The sequence below is a fragment of the Elephantulus edwardii genome, unplaced genomic scaffold (assembly GCF_000299155.1).
Source record: "Elephantulus edwardii isolate Elephantulus edwardi_28Jun2011 unplaced genomic scaffold, EleEdw1.0 scaffold00292, whole genome shotgun sequence".
Taxonomy (NCBI): Eukaryota; Metazoa; Chordata; class Mammalia; order Macroscelidea; family Macroscelididae; genus Elephantulus; species Elephantulus edwardii.
The window spans coordinates 2574449-2598146 of NW_006400042.1; the positions used below are offsets into that span (position 1 = coordinate 2574449).

Genomic DNA, 23698 nt, shown 5'->3' on the forward strand with positions numbered 1-23698 from the left:
TTCGTTCATTAGTGTTCAAAGCCTCAAATCTGTTCCTGAGATGGTTCTGAAATTCAGGTGGGATAGACTCAAAGTCATATTTTGGTTGCCTCGGATATCTATGAGGTCCAGTTGGTGTATTGTATGGTTTAATTCTTGAGCATCTTTGTTGAGTTTTTTCCTGGTAGTTTTATCTTTTCTTGAGAGGGGTGTATTGAAGTTTCCAACTACTCTAGTTGTGTTGTCTATTTCCTTTTTTAGTTTTGTTCAAGTTTGTTTTATATATTTTACTGGTCTTTCATTTGGTGCATAGATATTTATTATCATTATGTCCTCTTGTTTTATTTACCCTTTAAGCATTATGCAGTGACCTTCCCTGTCCTTTGTGATGGTTTTTGCATTGAATTTTATTTTGTAGGAGATTAATATCACTACTCCTCCTTTTTTCTGTTTGCCATTTGCTTGCTATTTTTTCCTAGTCTTTTGTTTTTAATCTTTATCTTCATTTTTCAGGTGTGTCTCTTGTAGATAGCATATTTATGGTTTTTGTGTTTTTATGCAATCTGCTACTCTTTTCCTCTTCAGTGGTGCATTTAAACCATTCTCATTATTTGTTATTATTGAAAGGTAGGGTTTTATTGCTATGATTTTTGTTGAGTTCTTTTTGGTGTTAATGCTAGTTACTTTGCTCCATGCTGCTTTCTGTGGCATCTCAGTAAGGAGGACATCTATCTCTCAGTGTTTCCTCCAACACTGGTCTCATTTTTACAAATTCCTTTAGATTCTTTTTCTCTGGGAATATCTTGATTTCTCCTTCGTATCGGATGGATAATTTTGCTGGGTAGAGTATTCTTGGTTGACAGTTGTGTTCTTCCTGTGTTTGATATATGTCTTTTCACTGTCTTCTTGCTCGTATTTTTTCTGCTAAGAAATTGGCATTTAAAATTATCTGCTCTCCCTTACAGGTATTCTTTGTTTCTCCCTCACTACTTTCATAATTCTCTCCTTATCTTTGGTTCTGGCAAATTTAACTATGATAGGCCTTGGTGTTTTGGGGTTTTTTTTGTTCTGTTCTCTGTGGTGTTCACTTAGCTTCTTGGATATATATTCTCTCATTCTTAATTATGTGTGGGAAGTTTTTCACTAGTAATTCTTCCATAACTTTTTTGGTGCCTTTAATTGCTTCCTTTTTTGAGATTGCAGTGATGTGCATGTTATTTCTCTTGATGATGTCTCACATTATTCTTAGGTTTTCTTCTTTTTCCTTCCTTTTTGATTTTGTTTTTTGCTATAGCTGATCAGTGGTGACAATTCTATCTTCTATTTCACTGGTTCTGTGTTCCAGCTCTCCACCTGTGCTCTTGTGTCTTTCCATCATATTGGCAACATCTGAAACATTGAACCTCATACTTTAGATCGTGGTGTCTTGTTTTTCCAGTGCCTCTAATGCCTCCTTTGTTTATCTGCATTGCTTTGGATTGTTTTTTAAGCTCCTCCTGGTTTTTGCTCGCAGTGTCCTATAATTCTTCAAGTTTGTCTTTTATCCATTGAAAATATTCAGTCATTGTTCTTTTAAATTCTGTGTCAGAAAGTTACATCAGACATTCTGGCTTTAAGAAATCCATTGTTACTGTGTTGCCACCTTTTGGAGATGACATCTTGCTTTGCACTTGTGTAGTGTGCATGATAGCATGCTTTTGTCGAGACATAGATAGGTTCTTGATCTGAAGACTATGCTCTAGGAATCAGCTGGGCAGCTACCCCACCTGTGTGTTTATCTGAATTTCTAACTGAAGGGAAAGTTCATTTCTGGGCCTGGAGAGCAGCTTCTTGTAGCTAAGTCAGATCAAGGTGCTCCGGATTAAAGGCAAGTTGATTTACTGAAATTGTCGGTACAGCTGTGGAACTGAATGGGGGGGCAGGGCAGGCCCGGCGGGGGATGGGATGACCCACAGGGTAAGTCAGCCACTTGCGGGGACCTCACTCAGATTTCAGCTGTCCGGTGTGCTCATGAGTGTGGTCCCTACTCAAATTCCAGGTGTCTATTTCTCACCTACACCTCTCGCTCAGCCAAATTCCCACTGGCCTGTTCGTTCCTGGGTGTTCTCCCAGGCAGTTGGTGGTGCCCAAGGAAATTGAGTTAAATTCCTACTGGCCCATCCAATCCTGGGTGGTCGGTGGGGGTACAAGAAAGTTCAGTCAAATTTCAACAGACTTACTTGCACCTAGTGGGGCTTAAGAGAACTCAATTTCCTGCTAACCTTCTTTCTCCTGGCGGATGGGTCCCACAGCAGCTTGGCTGGCAGCTTCTATCTTCGGCCAGGCCGCAGCACCTCCTGTAGCTCCCAAACAAATGATTCCTACTATCCACGTCGCACTGCGTGTGGATAATGTGTGCCATGATGATGACTCTGGTGGCCCGTTTCTTTGCACCTTGCTGCTCCTTCAGCTCCTAACAGTGCTTTCTCCATCGCCACCATCTTGGAATCCTGGTCCCCCAGAATTCCATTTTTTTAAAAAAAATTTATTTGGTTAAAGGTAGAATGAAATTGTTCATGTTGGCAACACTGAAGTGGATGGCCAGAGATAACCCTGACTCATTAATGAGTGCACTCTAATGGTGTAATCTGTAAGGAGTTGTGCCAAACCAAAGGCTAGGGTCGGTCTGTCTCGTGTTTAAAATCCAGAAAGATGGCAGGTTCCTCCTCTCTAGTTTACAGCATCCGAAAATCTGCTGGAGGGTCGGTGAATTGGTTCTGGCTCTTCAGTAATGAGTTTTTCTCTCATTCTAATTTTATGACTTGAGACAAGACATTTATTTATGAAATTAAGGGAAACTGTAAAAAAAAAAAAACCTCTTAAAAATTTTAGACATTTTAAAGCTGCTGTTAAGATTAATTTTGAAATTATTGTCATTGTGTTAATGCTGCTTGTGAGAATTCTTGGGGGAGTTTTGCCCACCTCACATCCCTCATGTGCCATAGGCCTGCTTTAATTGATCCCAAGTGTATTTCAGGATCCTATGTGCCTTTTCCCTCTACTCCTTTCCCCTGCTGTATTCTCCACATGATCTTAATTTGCAGCAGGAGTTGAGAGCCACTGGCTTGCCAGTGGAAGAAATTTGAATTAAAGAGTATGAGAATTCTGGCAAACAGTTTCCAAGAAATACTGAAATTGACAAAACATACAGGAAACTCCTTAAAGCAGGTCCTTCATGTCGTGCATAGAGTCAAACAATTTTCTTTCATATTCTCATCAATACTCAATGTCTCTCTTGTATGTATCTTTTTAAATAGTTGGGCATGGACAGAAATTATAGGTAGACTTGTAATACAATATATTTCTAAAATAGAGTTTCCTAATTTACATTTTCTTACACCATGAAACATGTGAGAGCCAAAACACAACTGCCTCTTTTTCTGGGTTTCACAAGTTCTCCACCATTAACAGTCTGCAGCCTAACCCCTTTTTGTAATCCGTGTTAATTGAAATAATATTTTTTCTGACAAGTTCTTTTCCTAAATAATGGCTTTTGCAGGTTTTTACTGGATCAGATTTAGATATAAACTGGTTAAACTCAACTTTTAGTCTTTCCTTAAATTACTACTGAAATATTTTGTAAACTTTTAATAAATGCTTTGTCTTATGGCTTAAATAAATTGTATATTTCTTATACTGTTTAATGATGTCTATATTACTAAAGTGTTTTCTTTCCTTTCTTCAGATCATAGGTTTCGGGTCCGTTAAAATTGCAGCATTCATAGCTATGGTAGGAATTCTGTCTATTGTGGCCCAGGTCAGTATCAATTTAAACTTAACAATTCTCTTTTTAAAACTTTGTATTCTGAAAGAACCATTGATTCACAAAAGCCATAAAGAAATGTACAAAGAGGTATCATGAACCCCTCATCCTGATATCACTCCACCCCAATGGTAACATCTTACACACCTGTAGCGTAGTATCATTGATACAGTCCATAGAAATGTACTGTTATTCACATAAGCATGCTGTTTTTAAATATAATGCCTAATTTATAATTTTGTTATTGTTACGTGCTGTCAGGAGATGTAATACAAATTTTAGGTATTTTTAGAGTACATGAGAGGTCTTCTCATTCTTTTATTTCCATTAATGGCAATCAAAATTTTGAATAATTACCATCTAAATCCTGATATGGTAAGTCTGTTTAACCAAGAGAATTATTTTGTTTTAATATTAAAAAGTAAGAAATAGAAGCAGAAATCAAAATATGTGACTCTTCCAGCTGCTCCATTCCCCAGGATTAAAAAAGTATGGATCATGGATTAGAATATACAACTTATGCAAAACAGAACAGAGTTGGTAGAAAATTCTGGGGAATGGTTTCCTCAAAGTACTGAAATTACAAACCTTTTCAAAGTAGATTTACCTTAATGACTTGGCTGTACTAAAACTCTGTGCCAGTGAAAGGCCTTTATTGCTGATCCAGAGTGACTTAAGTTGACCAGAAATCATTGCAAACATCTATTAATAATTAGAATATAAAATGTACAAAATATGACTCTAGGAAATTTGGAGGTTATAAATAATTAAATAACACCCACAAGGATTGACATCCTGGGTATCAGTGAGTGGGACTGGACTGATATTGAACACTTTAAATCAGATAATAAAAAGGCCTACTCTACTGAGGAAGTCAAATAGAAGAGGAATGGATGACTTTATTGTCATTCTCATTGAAAACATTTCAAGATGATCTATGATGAAATGCACTGCTATCACAGGTAGGATAAGAATTTTTGATAAGACTTAATTAAAATATATGTACCAATCACTAAAGCCAAGGGTGAAGAAATTGAAGATTGCTACCTACTTATATAGTTTAAAATTGACCAAATTTGTAATCCACTACCCCTAATAACAATAATGATGTAAATCACATTTTTACATTTTCCTCCTGTAATTCTTTGTGTGTGTCTTCCCTTTCTTTAGTGATTATGTACTAATCATCCCTTTATTGGATAGTGCCTTGCCCTTAACCCATCTTAGTATATTCCTGTTATATATTTACGTATTTTTACTCCCAGGAATTGATGGAATACCAATTGATATGTTTCAGCAAGCAGATTCCGCTGTGGTCATGCTCACTAGTCTATGCCAAGAGATTTGAAAGATATTTTACCTGGCCATCTGACTGGAAGCTTCTAAATCTTTTGAGTCTTTTTTTTTTTTTACACTAAACTAAGGCTAAATGAAAATACCAGAATATACCAGTTGGACTCCTCTACAGATTCCACTTGAAGACATACTCAGGAATGTATCTCATTTGTTGCATAGGAACTGTCACTTACTTATTTTAGCAAAGTATATATTTATTAAGATGAAATCTCATCTTTGTAAAACTATTAACCTCTAACAGAAGCCCACCTATTGTGTGTGTTTTTAGTAGGGATTTCCTATTCACTGATGGTTGAATAATTAGGATTTCCTAAGTTACTGTAAGTATTTTTTTACTAGTCTTGCAGCTGGTCAGTAGCCATTACAAGGATAGCCCAGTAACTTATGGGGAATGCTAGAAAAACCCTAGACAGGAAGAGTGTGAATGCCCTGAGCCACATGTGTATTTTGAGAATTTTTGAAGTACTATCCTTATAGAACTGAGTCAGTACTGTCCAGTCTCCAAGATTAAAGACTATGAAGTGGACCTTTGGAGGTCCTTGTCATTGGTCAGTGGGTCTCCTACATAGAATTTGCATTCAAATTCTTAGTTTATATGACTTCTCAGGATTCTCCTTTACTTTGCAGACAGTCTTTCTTAGCATTTTGATGAGATCATTAGGACATAAGAACACTGTCCTGCTTGGCTTGGGCTGCCAGATATTCCAGTTGGCATGGTACAGTTTTGGATCTCAGGCCTGGTAAGCCTTTCCCTCAGATGCTTGTGCAAAAACAGACTAATGCTTTTATTGGTTTCTTTTCTTTTTCTTTTGTCTTTCAGTAATGTATTTTTGTTACTTTAAATATTACAGTTTTTTCATTGGTTAGTTACTGTAACAGAGTCTAAAATCAGGGACATTTGCAGTATAAAAATAGAGCCTTAACTCCATTTTCAAGTCTTAACATGAGTTTTGAATCTTTGTTGGATTTTTTTTTTTAATTTTATTTGGTAAAACATATGGGGGTACAAGGAGGTGAGGGTTGGGGGCAGAAGAGTGAGGATGGGCAGGGATAAAAATTGCAGGGGTGCAGTTGCAGAGCTGCACAGTTTGGTTGGTGGGAGAGCAGGTGAAGGAAATGAAAAGGATCCAGTGGGGAGCAGATTCTACAGGGGAATGGTAAGCATATTCCACTGGTGATTAAACCAACTGTCTTATTGATTTGGGAACTGGATGCAGACTGTCTGGCTTCTTCATGCTGAACAGGGGCATTGATGTGAAGGGGGAAAGGGACTTTATCACCTTGCTGGTGGTCTTGGGTTAAAGCTGCTTGCCTTCTTGTTCTGTTAGAAGAAATTTTCCTGTCATTTGCCCCCCTCTGGACTGCAAAGTGTTTTCCCAGGTGGATCCAATGGGGATGGCTGGTTGAACCCAGAGGCTCCATCCTCCTTTGCTTCCTTAGCTGGCAGTTGTATTTCCTTTTTGTTACTAGCACTGGGTTCAGGGGCAGGTCTGAAGTAAAACTCAGTGTTAAAGTTACCTATAGGAAAGGGAGCAAACCTAGAGAGAACAAACTTGTGAGTTACAAATAGAAGGGCTTTGGGGGTGTTGCGTTCAGGTTTACTGGGGGGGGGGTGGAAAGTAGCCTAGATAAAATTCTCTGGATACCCTAGGCATATTTTTCCCACCCAGGGGTCAGATAGCACAACCTGGGGACTGAGGAGCTCACCCTGAGGGCTGTGACGGCTTGCCCCGAGCTGGGGGCCGAAGACAGCCCGCCCTGAGCAGAGGGCCGTGATGGCTCGCCCCAAGCCGGGGGCCGAAGACGGCCTGCCCTGAGCAGGGCAACACCCCCCAGGGGCTGGCTGGTACACACCCTCTCCAATTGCCCCCACCCCAGTCGGGACCCCTCGCCTGACCGAAGACTGTGTGGCCAGGGACAGCGTCCCCAGTTCCAGCACCGCCACTTTTACCCCCCTCCTAAGTGGTCATACTATAATTTGAAGTAGGTGTCACTGCCCTGCCCCTTTATAAATGGCAAAGGGAACCTGAGAGTTGTGAGCAGGCTCCCCCCAGGTCTAAGCAGCTCTTGGCAGAAGCATTCAAAGTATGTGGTGCATTTAGGATGTCAGTCCTCTTGGACATGCTGCCACTGTTAAGTGTCATCAAGTAGACAACTCACAGTGACTTTCAGCAATCCATTGTATCGGTGATCATCTTCTCTGGCCTGTCCAAAGAAACCCAAACCTGCAGGTGGGAGGGCACTTGTCTCCCTCGGCCACTCCCGCTGCCACCATCTTGACTCCAAGAATTCTCCCCAGAACAAGTCCACTTTGTGGCAGTGTGGCGGCTCCATGCTGCACCAATCTCGGGGAGGTCCAGTGCCTACCATCCATCTTGGGTGAGGGAATCCGTGGGTTCCGGCAGTGGGAGCCTCATGGAGCTGCTGCGGCGGTGTGATGTGGGCTTGGTGGGAGGGGGCTGGGAGCTGCAGGATTCACCCATTCCTCCTTGGGAATCCTTGAATTCCTGTTGTTGAGCCTCAGTCTTCACTGAAGAACAGTCATCAACTGTTTAACTGTTCAATTATCAATAAACAGATCTGTAGAAGGCCATAGTGGCCTCCTCCAAGTGGTCTGCTGCTCCCGCAGCTCACCACATTGTCTTTGCCTCCGCCTCCATCCAAATCTTTTTTGGATTTTTAAAATTACTTTTATAAATTGTAGTTTCTTTAATTGATTCTGGCTTAGACCATGACCTCAAAGACAACATTCCTTTTACCTGAGATTTGGCTTAGCCAAGATAATTTGTTTCCAAGGATCTGTGTCATTATAAACAAATAGATGAAAGATTTGAAGGGTTTTGAGGTATAGCATTATCTCAGTCTTTATAGTGGCCTTCCAGAAAAAAGACTTGATTGTAGAAGAGTAGAGTACTAGAAAAACCTGATCCTGCCCATCTTGGTACCATCCTCACATAAACTAGTTGGCATATACTTTTGACCAGTCATGTAATCCCACTTAGATACTCTGTTCCCTCCTGCTACAAGATTCTTTCTAGGTATCTTTTATAAACACACGTTCAACTAAGTAACTAGTTTCTGAAAATTCATTAAAGTGAAAACAATCTTTACAAATAAACCTCAATTACGTAGCTTTACCATTCTGCAAATTATAATCTGAACAGCTTTTGAAAGGCTGAATAAACATAACTCGTGTGTACAAAGTTCTATAACATTATAAAGTTCTGTAGTACTCCTGTTGCATTCAACCACACCAAACTCCTTTTAAAGAAGCATTTGTTTCAAAAATTTAGCTGAATGTGTGTTTATAGAATTTACTCCAGATATCCCCAGTAATCCTTAAACACATTTGTCAATTTTTAGAGATGTTGAATATAGTCAGCAAAACAAAAGGGAACACGACTGATGGTCATGGTGACTAAACAATATTATTTGGCTGTGTTCTGATATAAAAAATACAACAACTTGAAGACCAATGGAAAAATAAACCTTTGAGAGTTATGGTGCAAAGATTTGAAAATTAATGAGGAAAATGTAGTGTTTATAAAAGCAAAAGAAATCCCCTTATGAATGATATAGAGTTTCTATCTGAAGCCCATAATAAGGTAACCAGAAAGAAGAAAGCATTTTTAAAGTTGTTGTTGTTGTTATGTGCCATTGAGTCGCTTGTGACTCATAGTGACCCTCTGTACAAGAGCCCTAAACGCCGTTCTATCCTGTGCCAACCTCTCCGTCCCAAACACACTCATTCCCACCAATCCACTCACAGAATCGATCCATGTCATCGTGGGTCTTCCTCTCCTGTGCTGTACCTCCACTCTCCCAAACATGATGTTTCTCTCCAAGGACCAGTCCCTCCTTGCAACATGCCCAAAGTATGTCAGACAAAGCTTTAGAATCCTTGACTCCAAGAAGCATCCCAGCTTCACCTTCTCCAGGACAAACCTGTGTGTTCTCCCAGCAGTCCATGGTATATTCAACACTCTTCTCCAGCACCACAGCTCAAAGGCATCAATTCTCTTTCTGTCATGCCTATTCACTGTCCAACTCTCCAATGCATAGCACATAATTGCAAAGAATAGCCTGGATAAGGCACACCTTAGTCTCCAGTCTGACATCATTGCTCTTCAGTACTCTTGAGAGGTCCCTCACAGCTGACTTTCCCAATGAAATTCATCTCCTGATTTCTTGGCTGCTGTTACCAAGAGTGTTGACTGTGGAACCAAGTAAACTTAAACTGTTAACTATCTCAATCTCTTCACCATCCATACTGATGCTGCCAATTGGCCCAGTGGTGAGAATCTTTGTTTTCTTGATGTTGAGCTTCAGTCCATATTGAAGACTGCAATCCTTGATCTTCTGCAGCAAGCACTTCAGGTCCTCCTCAATTTCAGCAAGCAGGGTTCTACGTCATCTGCATAACGCAGGTTGTTGATTATTCTTCCATCAGTCCTGATGCCACATTCCTCCTCATACAGCCCAGCATCTCAAATAATCTGTTCTGCATATAGATTGTAAAGGTATGAAGACAAAATACATCCCTGACAGACCCCTTTCTTGATTTTGAACCATCCAGTGTCTCCCTGCTCTGTTCTGACTACTGCCTCCTGGTCCAAGTATAGGTTTCGCATTAGCACAATCAAGTGTTATGGTATCCCCATTCTTCTCAGGGTCAGCCATAGCTTGTTGTGATCCACACAGTCAAAAGCCTTTGCATAGTCAATGAAGCACAGATAGACATTCTTCTGGTATTCTCTGCTTTCTGTCAAGATCCATCTAACATTAGGTATAATATCCATAGTACCACAACCTCTTCTAAATCCAGCCTGCACATCTGGCAGTTCTCTGTTGACATACTGTTTCAAACGTTTTTGGATAATTTTTAGCAGAATCTTGCTTGCATGTGATATCAATGATGTTGTTCGATAATTTCCACATTCTATTGGGTCACCTTTCTTTAGAATGGGAACAAATATCGATCTCTTCCAGTCAGTTGGCCAGCTAGCTGTCCTACCGATTTCCTGGCACAACTTAGTAAGCACATCCAGAGCAGTGTCTGTTGAAATAAATTAATTGGTATGCTGTCAACTCCTGGAGCTTTGTTTTTTGCCAATTTCTTCAGAGCAACTTGAACTTCCTCCTTCATCATAATTGGCTCTTGTTCATATGTTATTTCATGAAATTCCTGTGTCAACCAATTCGTTCTGATACAGTGACTTTGTGTTCTCCTTCCATCTTCTTTTTTGCTTCCTGAATCATTTAACATTCTACCCAAAGTATCCTTAAGTATTGCCACCCGTGGCTTGAATTTGTTTTTCAACTCCTTCAGCTTAAGAAATGCTGAGCGAGTCTGGCCCTTTTGATTTTCTGACTCCAGCTCTCTCCACATTTCATTATAATATCTTGCTTTGTTGTCCTGAGCTGCCTTTTGTAATTTTCTGTTCAGCTCTTTAATTTCTTGATTTCTTCCTTTAGCTTTGCCTTCTTGGCGCTCTAATGCAATATTCAGAGTCTCATCTGACATCCATCTTGGTCTTTTCTTCTTTTTCAGCCTTTGTAATGATCGTTTGCATTCTTCATGGACGATTTTCTTGATATCCTCCCAGAGCTCATTTGGTCTACGCTCATTGGTGCTCAAGGCCTCAAACCTGTTCCTGAGATGGTTTTGAAATTCGAGTGGGACAGACTTAAGATCAAATCTTGCTTCCCGTGGACTTGATTTAATATTCCTCAACTTCAGCTTGAACTTGCATATGAGTAGTTGGTGGTCTGTCCTACAGTCAGCGCCCAGCCTTGTTTTCACTGCTGATATTGAGCTTCTCCAGCAAGTCTTTCCACAAATGTAATTGATTTGATTCCTGTGTATACCATCAGGTGAGATCCATGTGTGTAGCCTGTGTTTATGTTTCTTTTGAAAGGTATTTGCAATGAATACATCATTGAATGTGCAGAATTCTATCATTCTATCTCCAGCCTCATTTCTCTCACTGAGCCTGTGTTTTCCAGCTACTGATCCTTCTTGCCTATTCCCAACTTTTGCGTTCCAGTTGCCCATTATTATTAATGCATCTTGATTGCATGTTTTATCAATTTTTGACTGCAAAAGTTGGTAGAAATCTTCTATTTCCTCCTCTTTGGTTCTAGTTGTTGGTGCATGTATTTGAATGATAGTGATATTCACTGGACTTCCTTGTATGCGTATGAATATTATCCTTTTGTTCACCACATTGTATTTCAGGATAGATTTAGAAATGACTTTTAAAATTATGAAACCAACCCCATTTTTTCTCACCTTTTCATCCTTGGCATAGTAAGTCATATGAACATCTGATTGAAAATGTCCCATGCCAAACCATGTCATTTCTCCAATACCTAGTGTGTCAATATTTATGCGTCTCATTTCTTAACAATGTCCAATTTTCCTATATTCATGCTTATCACATCCACATTTCAATCACTGGTATCTCCTTACAGCTGTTCCTCTTTCTTTTTGTTTCCATTTCTAAGGTCTCAGTTTCAATTGCCATGTCTGTTAGTCCAACTGTGCTCTATTGTACATAGAGTTTTCGAAGGCCTGTCATTTCGGAAGTGGATGGCCAGTCCTTCTTCCTAGTCTGTCTCAATTTTTAAATATATATAATAGTATCTGACAGACAAGCATTCTACTACAGAAAAGAGTAGATGAAAGACATTTACTAATTAGAAAAAGACCAGTATTCAATGTTGCTGCCCACCCCGCTACATGTTTTGTTGGTTTTTTGTTTTGTTTTGTTTTTTTATCCACCCTTTCTGTACTCCACTACCAACCCTTCCTACTTTTACCTATAACATTCAACACCCGTCTCCCGTTGACCAGCCCCTGATGTGACGGCCTAAGTCTCAAGCCATCAGGATTTCTTTGATTCTTACCATATCATGCTGCTGTCAGTCTCTTATGATGCAGCCAGTATGACTTCAATTTAAAGTTAAGTAAAAAATTAAACTATCAAGCTCCTTTACTCCCATAAGCCCTTAAAATGATGAATGTAACAGTGTTGATGCATAACCAGCCTTCCATGACTTATAATTTTTAAAAAAAGAACTTTATATAAGAAAAATATGTATACTCTTGTTACTGATTTTACTCTGAACATTAAGCTGTCTGGGCTGGTCTGCCCTACCTCACTGCAACCTATCTTACCCTTACAGGATGATGTGGGCAGCAGGGACTGTGGCTGCCATGTCCAGCATCACATTTCCAGCAGTCAGTGCCCTTGTCTCACAGAATGCAGAGTCTGATCAGCAAGGTGAGCTTACTGTTGCCCTCATTGTTGCTTCTTTTTCAGCTGAGACCTACTTGTCAAGTACATAAGAAACTCTGATGCCCCTCTATGGAGCCAGAGGCATGACTTCTATGCTTAGTTTTCAGAAAAGAAGGTTTCAGGGAAATGTTGGGTTTTTTGGCTCTGTATTATGCTTTGACCTTATAGTAATGTTTTTAAAACTTGAATATATCACTTTTAGAATGTTATAGATAGAACTACCCATCTTCCCTTTTCACCCTATACCTATTCATTCTGTGTGCTGAGCTGATTATTTAAGAAACTGAAATTTATGAAGAATGTAGCATTAAGATCAGAGGAAGACTCAACAATAATCCATGTTGTGCAGGTGATAATAGTCTTGCTTGAAGCACCAATTGCCAAAGATCAAGGAATATAACCTTCAATATGGATTACATCTCAATGTCATGAAAACAAAAATTCTTACCATTGTACCAGGAGAAAACATTGTGATAGATGGAGACAAGATTTATGCTGTCATTGATTTCATCTTTCTTGGATACACAATCAACTCTCTTGTTACCAGTGGTCAGGAAGTCAGAAGATGTATTGCACTAGGAAAGCCTGCAGTCAGAGACCTCTCCAAATTATTGAGGAACAGTAGTGTCAGTTTGAGGACTAAAATGTGTTTGATTCAGACGATAGTCTTTCTGATCACTTGCTGTGCATCTGAAAGCTGGAGAATGAATAAGGATGATAGAAGAGAAAGTCATGCCTTGGAGCTGTGGTGTTGGAGAAGAGTACTGAATATCCCATGGACAACCAAAAGAACAAATATGTCTTAGAAAAAGTGCACCCAGACTGCTGCTTGAAGGCGAAGATGTCGAAACTTCATCTCACATACTTTTGGCATGCTACTAGCAGAGCCTATTTCTTGGAGAAGGACATAATGCTTGCAAAGGTGGAGAAGTGGCAAAAGAGAGGAAGACCCTCAATCCGGTGGATTGACACAGTGACTACCACAGTGGGCGCTAGTGCACCAATAGAAAACATAGTACCAATAGAGGGTTTAGATCTGTTGTTCATAGGGTCGTACTTCACTTGGTGGCATATAACAACAGCAGTTGTCCCTTTTTGGTTTTGGTTTATCTTTTGTCTAACTATCAGAATTAACTAGAATAATCTACTACTCTACAAGAGAAAGTAGAGTGTTTCCTCCTGGCAGCCTCAGAAACACAATAGTAGATAGTGACGCACAGGCAGTGGGTCGAGTTTGAGTGATATTACATGTTGGTCTGCCAACTGAAAGGTCACCTGGTTTGAAGTTACCAGCTGAATTTACCAACTTTCAAGGAGAAAGATGAGCCTGTCTGCTTACATAAAGACTGACAATCTCAGAATGGGAGCTCTGCTGGCCAAGTGGTCTGGAGCTGTGCTGTCAGCTAAAAGGCATGTGGTTTAAATCCACATACTGCTCCATGAGAGAAAGATGGACATTCTCCTCCTGTGCAGTTAACTGTCTCTGAAAACCCAGTAGAGGGTCACCTCTCAAGGCACTTTGGAATTGGCTTATCAGCACTATGTTTAAGTATACTTGGTTTTTCAGAGATGTTTATTAAGTTAAATATTTTATTGCAGAACAGTTAGTAAATAGTTATGTAAGATTAATTTAGATTCTTTATTTTGGGTTTTTTTATATTACTCTGATTTATTTACAAAGTTTGAATTAATTGTTTTTACCAAAAGGTCTTTCCCATTTCCTTCACCCCACCCACCCATTGAATTGTGCAACCCTATGAGAAGAAGTAATTCTGGATAGTTGTTGATAACTGGTTGTAGATTAAGAGGAAATTAAATGAAGTGTCTAAATTCTTAATTCATTCATTCTTTTTTTTAATTCATTCATTCTTGTGCCTCTGACTTTTCTAAGTTCTTGAGGCCAGAAGTAATTTCTTCTGTATTTCTTAATGCCTCACCTTAATACAGGGGAGTTTTTTTAGTTCTGATGAACTCTTTTAAAAGTTTAATTAAAAACTCAGATTGGGAAAGATAGTTTGCTCTTTGTACCTGTATTTTCTGCATTAGAATTGGCCACCTTATTTATTCATATTCCTTCATGCCTCTGAAACTCTGTGAACTTTGATAAATGTCAATAGTTATAGAGGGGCTTCTCCATACTATTCAGTCTGTATGCTGAGCAAATTATCCAAGAAGCTGGACTCTAGGAGGAAGAGTGTGACATCAAGATTGGAGGGAGACTAATTAATAACCTGCATTATGTAGATGACACAACGTTGTTTGCTGAAAGTGAGGAGTGCTTGAAGCACTTGTTACACAAGATCAAGGAATGCAGCCTTTGGTATGTATTGCATGTCAATGTTAGGAAAACGAAGATTCTTAACACTGGATCAGTAGACAGTGTCATGATGGATGGAGAAGAGATTGAAACTGTCAACAGTTTAACTTTGCTTGGATCCACAATTAACACCCTTGGAATAAGCAGTTCAGAAATAATACACATTGCACTGGAAAAATCTTCAGTTAGAGACCTTTCCATATTATTGAGGAGTAATGTTGTTAGTTTGAGGACTAAAGTGCGTCTGATTCAGGCCATAGTCTTTACGATTACTAGCTATGCATCTGAGAACTGGACAGTGAAAAAGGATGACAGAAAAGAATTGACATCTTTGAGCTGTGATGTTGGAGAAAAGCACTGAACATCCCATGCACGGCCAAGAGAACAAACAGGTATGTCTTAGAGAAGGTGTAACCAGAGTTCTCTTTGGAGGCAAGAATGATGAGGCTTCTCCTCACATACTTTGGACATGTTACTAGGAGGGACTATTGCTTGGAGAGGGACTTTATGTTGGGAAGGGTGGATGTTCGGCAAAAGATAGGAAGACCCTCAGTCAGTTGGATTGATGCAGTGACTGCTGGAATAAGCTTTTATGTGTCAGAAAGTGTGAGGATGGCACAGGATAGATCAGGGTTCAGATCTTTTGTTTATAGAGTCACCATGAATTGTACGTGACATGATGGCACCTAAAAATAGCAACAACAACAATATAGTTATTATAATAACAAAGAAAGGTGATCCACCAAAATGTGAAACTTACTGAACAATCTCATTAATACCACAAGCAGGCTGAAAGTAGAGAATACGAGAAGAATGTCTATTTATGTTTTATTAACTATGCAGAGGCATTTGGCTGTGCTCATATGAGACCTAGACCAGGAAGCTTTTGTTTGAACAAAACAAGGTAACATTTTATGGTTTAAAATCAGGAAAGGTGTACATCAGGGTTATACACCTTTCTCTATACTTATTTGGGACTCTATTAAGAACAGTGTGACATCATAATTGGAGGAAAACTTATCAACAACCTTCATTATGCAGATGACACAATCTTGCTCACTAAAAATGAGGAGGATTTGTAGTGTTTATTGTAGAAGAACAAAGACTACAGCCTTCAATATGGATTGCAACTCAACAGCAAGAAGATAAAAATCCTTACCACTTGGTCAGTAAGCAACATGACACTTGATCAGTAAGCAACATGACAATGTGATTATTATTGTTGTTTTAACAGATGCCATCGAGGTACCTTCTCACTGAGGGTTTTTCTCTCCTTCACTGACTCTCCTTTCACTTTCAAGAATGATGTCTCTCTCTAGAGAATAATCTCAAACAGCATGTCTGAAATATGTGAGACCATCATTGCCCCCAAGGAGCACTTTGACTACACCTGCTTCAAGACATGTCTGTTCTTTTGGCAGTCCATGAATATTCAATACTCTTCCCTAACAGTACATCTCAAAGGCATTGATTCTTCTCCTGTCAATCCTTATTCACTGTCCTGCTCACAGATACATAGTAGGTGATTTGAAACACTATGGCTTAAATCAGGTGCACTTTAGTCTTCAAATTGACATTGTTGCTCTTTAGGACTTTGGAGATGTCCCTAATAACAGACCTTTACAATGTTACACATCTCTTGATCATAAGATGATATCATTGATGACTTCAGGTTTTTCTCAGTCTATCATAATCTTGCCTGTTAGATGGGGACAAGTTTGAAATTGTCAACAGTTTCATCTTACTTATCTCCAAGGCCAGGAGTCAGAAGACATTTGCCTCTGGGAAAGTCTGCTGTCAGGGACCTCTCCAAAATATTGGAGAAGAGTACTGAACATCCATCCCATGGACTGCCAAAAAAACCCCAAAAACAGATATACCTTGGAAAAAATGCAGCCTTAATAGTCCTTGGAAGAAAGGATGGCAAAGCTGCTGCTTGTATATTTTGGGCTATTCCTTGGAAAAAGTCATTATGCTTGCAAAGGTGGATGATCAGCAAAAGGGAAGAACTTCAAACAGATTGACTCAGTGACTTCAGCAATGGGCTCAAGTGTGTAAGCCATAGTGAGAATGGCACTAGGTAGGACAAAGTTCAGATCTTTGGTCTGTTATTCACATCTGTTGTTCATGTGTTTCATCTGAGGTTGTCCAGTGGTTAGGATTTTGGGGTTTTTTTTATGTTGAGATAGAGCTATATTGAAGAATGTAGTTCTTGATCTTATGCAGCAAATGCCTCAAGTCCTCCTCACTTTCTGCAAGCAAGGTTTGTTATCTGCATAACACAGGTTGTTGATTAGTCTTCCCCAAATCCTGATGACATATTTAGTATCAGGATATATGGAACTATTTAAAAGATATTTATTAAGTATTAATATCTATTACTAAATAACAATATAACCTCAAAATTAATAAACCTTTTTATCAATTTAAGAAGAAATTCATAAGCTCAGTAAACACTAAATCAACAGCAACAAAGAAAATGATAAATTTTTTCTCATAAGTAGAAAGATAAAAATGCATTGGACAAAGAACATAGAATCAAAACCAAAATACACAAAAAAATGAAAGCAGTGAATTCATACCTGTGCCTAATTACACAGAATATACATGGATTGTAGTCAGGAGATGGAGAGTTGACTGAGAAAACATGGTCCATCAATATATTATTTACAAAAGATACACCTTGGACACAAAGATGAGAAACTAAAAACCAAAGGATTGAAGAGTATTTATCAAGCTGATGGCAACCAGAAATGAGCAAGAGTGGCAGTATTAATGTCCAAAAAAAATGGACTTTAAGGCAAAAATCAGCATAACATTTTCAGCACAAAAAAAAGTATTAAGCTGTAAGTGCAACAATAATAGTTTTTATACACTATTTCCTGTGAAGATATGGAAAGATATGCAAAGATATGGAAGAACTAAATAATACTTTCAAACAACTAGACCTCATAAATAACGTGCACAACACTTCACTCAATCTATATTCTTTTTCTGGAACATTCTTCAGGGTAGACTATATATTAGGCCACAAAGCAAGCCTCAGTAGATTTGAAAAATTGAAATATTACAAACCATCTTCTTAAATCACATGCTATAAAATTTGGAAAATCAGGTACTTGGAAACGGAATGACACTGCTTAAAAATGATTGAGTAATAGAAGCTACTTCTGCCCGTTTTTGAGTTGTGCCTGTACATTTTGCAGAAACATCTGTATACCAGGCATATCTTCTTCACTCAACTGAGAATAAAATAACTTTCTATGAGACCATAGGTACTTTTTGGGAAACAGAAAGTCATGTGACAGTGGAAATCAGTGGACATTTAGGTTACTTTATGTAGCATATGTGTGCCTTTGAAGCTTCCTGGTGCCCCATCCTATATATACCACTTCCATTTAATGATACAGTGTTACTGTGTATGTCCAAACTGGAAACTCCTTTTTTAGGTCAGACACACTTGAGGATGGACAGCTCAGTCCACTTGGTGACTTATGGTTAGGCTTTCATCTTATTTTTTTTTAATTTATTATTCATTTCAATGAAAATTTACAGAGACTTTGGATTTCCATTTATTCATTGTTGCACTTTTCTCCCCTCCCAACCCTCCCCCCTAGTACACTACCGTCTTGGAAAAGTAAAAGAAAAATTCTTTCATTGTTTTGCAATCACTCCCCCCCAGGTCCACTCCACTATGCAGCCTTCATTCTGGACTCCTATCATGACAGAAATACCTAATCACATATCCCTTTTAAACAGTTTTCTCCCTCATCTGTTTCAATGCAGTATACATTATTGAACCCATCTTTCCCAGTATCCCTCCAACCCCGATGTCAGTCCTGTTTTCCATCAGTGGCACCATGCAGTATTTGTCCTTTTGTGACTGAGATACATCCTCCAGGGTCACCCATTTAGAATAATATTGCATGAGTTCCCTGTTTTTCAAGACAGCGTAGTATTCCATCGTGTGAATATACTACAGCTTCTCTATCCATTCATTTGTTGATGGGCACTTAGGTTTTTTCCAACTCCCTGCTTTTTTGAACAAAGGTACAATAAACATGGGTGTGCATTAGGCTTTCCGTTTACACTATGCCCCTGTAGTAAGCCAAAAGTAATTTTTTCAAAAGGAATATAGTTATCTGCAGATGATGACTGGTTTTCTCCAAAATCTAAGGGTCTGCATTGTGATTCGCCAGTGTTGTTAGGTGCCATTGAGTCGAGTATCACTCATAAAAACCCTTATCCTGTGCCATCCTTAAATTTCTGACACACTCAAACCTGGAGTCACTGTGTTAAGGGTCTTCCTTTCCTTTGCTGTTCCTCCACCGGTCTAAACATGATGTCCCTTCTCAAGGAATAACGGCTAGCAACATTCCCAGAGTTTGTGAGACAAAGTTTCATTATCTTTGCATCCAAGGAGTACTCTGGCTACACCTGCTCTAAGACATATCTGTTATTTTGGCAGTTCGTGGGATATTCTACATTCATCTCCAACATAAAACCTCAAAGGTATCAATTCTTCTTCTGTTATCTTTATTCATTGTCTAGCTCTCTGATGCATAGCAAGTTACTGAAAAGATGATGACATAAAACCATCACACCTTAGTCCTCAAACAGACATAATTGCTCCTCAGTTATTTGGAGAGGTCCCTAACTAAAGCCTTTCTCAGCTTTCCCGATCTTCTTACTGCTATTCCCATGTGTACTGATTGTGGATCCAAGTAAGATGAAGTCATTGGCAGTCATTTTCTCCATCTATTATGATGCTGCTTGTCGGTCAAGGGTTTTAATTTTCTTGATGTTGAGATGCAGTCCGTATTGAAGGCTACAATGTTTAATCTTCGGCAAGTGCTTCAAGACCTCACTTTAGCAAGCAAGGTTGTGTCATTGCATAACAAAGGTTATTCATAAATCTTCTGGAATCCTGATGCCACATTATTCATAGAGTCCAGCTTCTTGAATAATTTGCTCAGCATACCAATTGAATAGATGCAGGGAAAGGATACAATCCTCATGCACACACTTCTCCTAATTTTTAACCATGCAATGTTTCTTGCTTTGTTCAACTGATATTTGACAAGGAAATAAAAATTATCAAATGGGTAAATGACAACCTCTTCAACAAGTGGTACTGGCAGAACTGGACTTCTACCTACAGAAAGCTGAAACACAGGATCCACATCTCACCCCATACACAAAAATTCACTAAAGATGGATCAGAGAGCTGGGAATAAAGCCCAAAACCATAAAGTTCATAAGAGACAAACTGAGATCAAGCTTAGATGGCCAAGTCTGTGTTATAAAGAGACTGCCAGATACAGCCAGAAATGCACATTGTGAAGAGGATAAAATTGATGAATGAAGCCTTCTAAAGATTAAATCCCTGTGCACATCAAAAACTTTTTCCAACAGAGTAAATAAAGAACCTACCAACTGGGAACAAACATTTGGTAATACCATCTCAGACAAGAGTCTCATAACAAAATATTCCTGGACCTCCACAAAAAAAGGACTGATAACCCTATTACAAAATGGGCAAAAGACTTGGAAATAATTTTCAGAGGAAGATACTCGAATGGCCAACAGACAAATGAAGAAATTCTCCAAGTCACTGGCAAATTTTTAAAAATAAACTAGTTTTAAAAAGAAATACTAAAGCCCAAAAACTGTTAGTTATTGTGTTGCTGATTGCCTTCGAGTCGACCACGACTCATCGTGACCCTATAAACAAAAGGCTTAATGCCCCTCTACAATTGTCAACATTTATCAAAATTTGTTGAGTTCCCGGAGGCATCTTATTTAGAACGTGGATGCCACTCCTGCTTCCAAATTATTATCATTTTGAATGATAAAACTTAAGACAACCAGAGGTACATACACACAGTAACATACTACACAGCATTAAGAAAACATTTACACACACACTCAAAAACATAAATAACCTCAACCTGAAGGTACACAGTAGTCTTTCATTTTGGTGGAGATGTCACCACATTGATCATCATATTGTGGGAAATTACCACTAATTGATTTCAGACACACACTGTCCATGCCTTCTGTCATTCAGGGCACAAAATCCTCTTTGGATCACTTAACTCACTCATTGCCTTCTAGCCGGAACCAACTCATAGTTAACCCTCCAGCAGTTTGTCAGTGGCCTTAAATCACACAGAAGAGACTGGCCCATCTTTCTCCTGAGTATCTGCTGATGAATTTGAAGCAACTGAGAGATGCCCCCCTTGAGTTAGCAGCACAACTCCCTATGGACTAGGCCATCAGAGTTTTCCTTCATATAAATATAGATGTTTCTAACTGTAAGCATACTGAGCTTGTACAATTAAAAATTTTGTAGTGTTATGTACTGTCAAGTCATTAACAACCCCTTGCTGACTAGTGAGTTTTTAGAGGTAGTAAATTGTGCAAGAGTTTGCCAGTCTTTCTCCTGCAGAGCAGCTGGCAGATTCAGACCATGGATTGGCAGTGCAGTTTCTCACAACTAAACCACCAGAGCTCCTTTCTAGAAGTCAAACTTTTAGAAATCAGGCATTTCTGGAATTTTTAAAAATACAGATCATTTGGAAAATGCTGTCCAAAATATAGAGAGCAACAGTGAGTGGTAGAATCTGTTCAGAAAGTATGTCCAGGAGCCAACATGGCTGTCACAGGATGAACAAAGCAGAACAATCTCAGTCAGTACCAAAGTAGGAATTTCCTAGAACTAAGAAATTTAAATATTTTTATTTTATTTAAACCCTATTTATAGGCACATGTTTCTGGTATAGAGGAATTCAGCCTCAAAAGGGATTTCTGAAACATTACTAGTAGTCCATCTCCTTTTAGATCTTAGGGCAGTGAGGACATCCAAGAAAATATTTGTGGGATGAAAGAAAATATGATGGCCTAATCAACACTCTTGAGACCAACAAGCAGTCACGAAATCAAAAGATGAGTTGCATTAGTAAAATTTGCTGTCAGGGACCTCTCCAGAGTGCTGAAGAACAGTGATATCACTCTAGAGACTTAAGGTGCACCTTATCCAGGCTATGGTCTTCATAGTTTCTATGCATAAGAAAGCTAGACAATGATCAAAGAGAACAGAAGAATTGATGCCTTTGAGTTATGGTGTTGGAGAAGAGTATTGAGCATACCATGAACTGCCAAGAGAACTAACAGGTCTTGGAGAGAGTGAAGGATTTTAAGGCTTCGTCTCACGTACTTTGGTCATGTTGCCAGGAGGGAGCAATCCTTGGAGAAGAGCATGATGCTTAGAAGGGTAGGGGAACAGCACAGCAGAGGAAGACCCCAGATGAGATGGATTGACACGGTAACTGGGGTTATGAAGGTAGGTTTGTCAAAGACTGAGATTGGCTAAGCATAGAGCAGGATTCAGCGCTATTGTGCATAGGGTTGCTATGAATCATAGTTGACTCAGTGGCACTTAACAGCTTCAGCAACCAAATTACTTTCCAGATAATTCATCTGAATGAATAGTTTAAAAGTGTTGTTAAGTCTTGAGGTTATTACTGGAAAGACTGGCTCCCTCACTTATCTTTGTTCTAATTTAGGAGTTGCCCAGGGGATCATAACTGGCATAAGAGGACTGTGCAATGGTCTGGGACCTGCATTATATGGCTTCATATTCTACATGTTCCATGTTGAACTCACTGAAATGGAACCAGAATTTAATTCTAATAAAGTTGTTATGCAGGTAAATTGTTAATAGGTCTAGTTTTCATATTAGCGGTAGTGAAAGATTATAGCAAAATCTTCTGACTAAATTTGGAGGAATTTCTATTTATGTGATATGTCTTTTTGGCAGTAGGAAGTACTGTATTCTGTGCTGCTTGAGTCTCTGATATAAAAGACTTATCCTAACTTGATTCAAAATGCTGTCCTAGTTAGACTTGTAAAGGAAAATATAAAATGACCTAACTATTCCATTCATATATTGAGCTATAATAATAGCATTCTTTAATATTTATTTCCTTTTTCAATCTAGTGATGGTATAGATTTATATATAGAAATGGAATTCATGTTCAAGTAGAGAAGTAGGCGATAAAAAGTCACTGGACAAGATTGGAGGTAGACAGCTACCACTACAGGCTTACAGATTTACTTATGTTATTGAAGTGCAAAGTTGCTGCTTGCCATATTCCAAACACTACTTTTTTTAGAATTTACCTTGTTTAATGAGGCAGTGATTTTTGAGATTTCCGTAGTTTGCTTTTTGGTGTACTTTATTTGATAATCCAGGACTTATTTGGGGTTGAAAAAACTAACTGACTTCATCTTCATTTGTTTCCCACACCCATCAGGGAGCTGTCATTCCAGGTCCGCCATTTTTATTTGGGGCATGCATAGTTCTTATGTCTTTTGTGGTTGCTTTATTTATCCCTGAATACAGTGAAGCCAGTGGAATTCACAAACATAGCAGCAGTAGCAGCAGCAACCTGACTAACACCCCACAGCGGGGCATTGATGAAGTCATTGAGCCACTGTTACAAGACACCAGCATATGGGAACTCCCTTCCTTTGAGGAGCCTGGGAATCAGTGCACTGAGTTGTAAAGTCAGCAGAAAGATGATTGTGCAAATGTTGTCTCAGAGAGCCAGGGAGTGAGCCACACCGCAAGAAGACTTCGTAGTTCAGAGACAAGTTTGATAATGATCCTCTTCTACTCATCCTTCTGCGCTCTTCTTTCTCCTCCTACCTCCATTCATCCATTCTTTTCCTTCGTACTCATTATAATAAAGTTGAGATTTGAAATAATTTACTGAAAATTATGTGCTGTAACTCTCAAGGCCACTTGAAATCTAAACTCTGAAGCTCAAATGGAAAAAGTTTTATCTCTAGTGGAAAAAAAAAGCCTTTTAGTAACTGCAGAATAAGGTTAGCAGGATTCTTTCCAGACCCATTTCAGCAGAAATTGTAGTAATATT

General features: G+C 38.9%; 1 protein-coding gene across 1 annotated transcript in view; it reads left to right on the forward strand.

Moving 5' to 3' along the window:
• Nucleotides 1–23404, forward strand: part of HIATL1 (hippocampus abundant transcript-like 1) — a gene marked incomplete at its 5' end in the record, with an annotated part of 107705 nt that extends 84301 nt beyond the window's left edge. Inside the window, 5 exons of the mRNA XM_006900724.1 lie at nucleotides 3704–3775; nucleotides 5765–5877; nucleotides 12326–12423; nucleotides 22324–22466; nucleotides 23075–23404. Coding sequence (XP_006900786.1) covers nucleotides 3704–3775; nucleotides 5765–5877; nucleotides 12326–12423; nucleotides 22324–22466; nucleotides 23075–23326 — 678 coding nt within the window. The remainder of the gene's footprint in view (nucleotides 1–3703; nucleotides 3776–5764; nucleotides 5878–12325; nucleotides 12424–22323; nucleotides 22467–23074) is intronic.
• Between the last annotated feature and the right edge of the window lie 294 nt (nucleotides 23405–23698).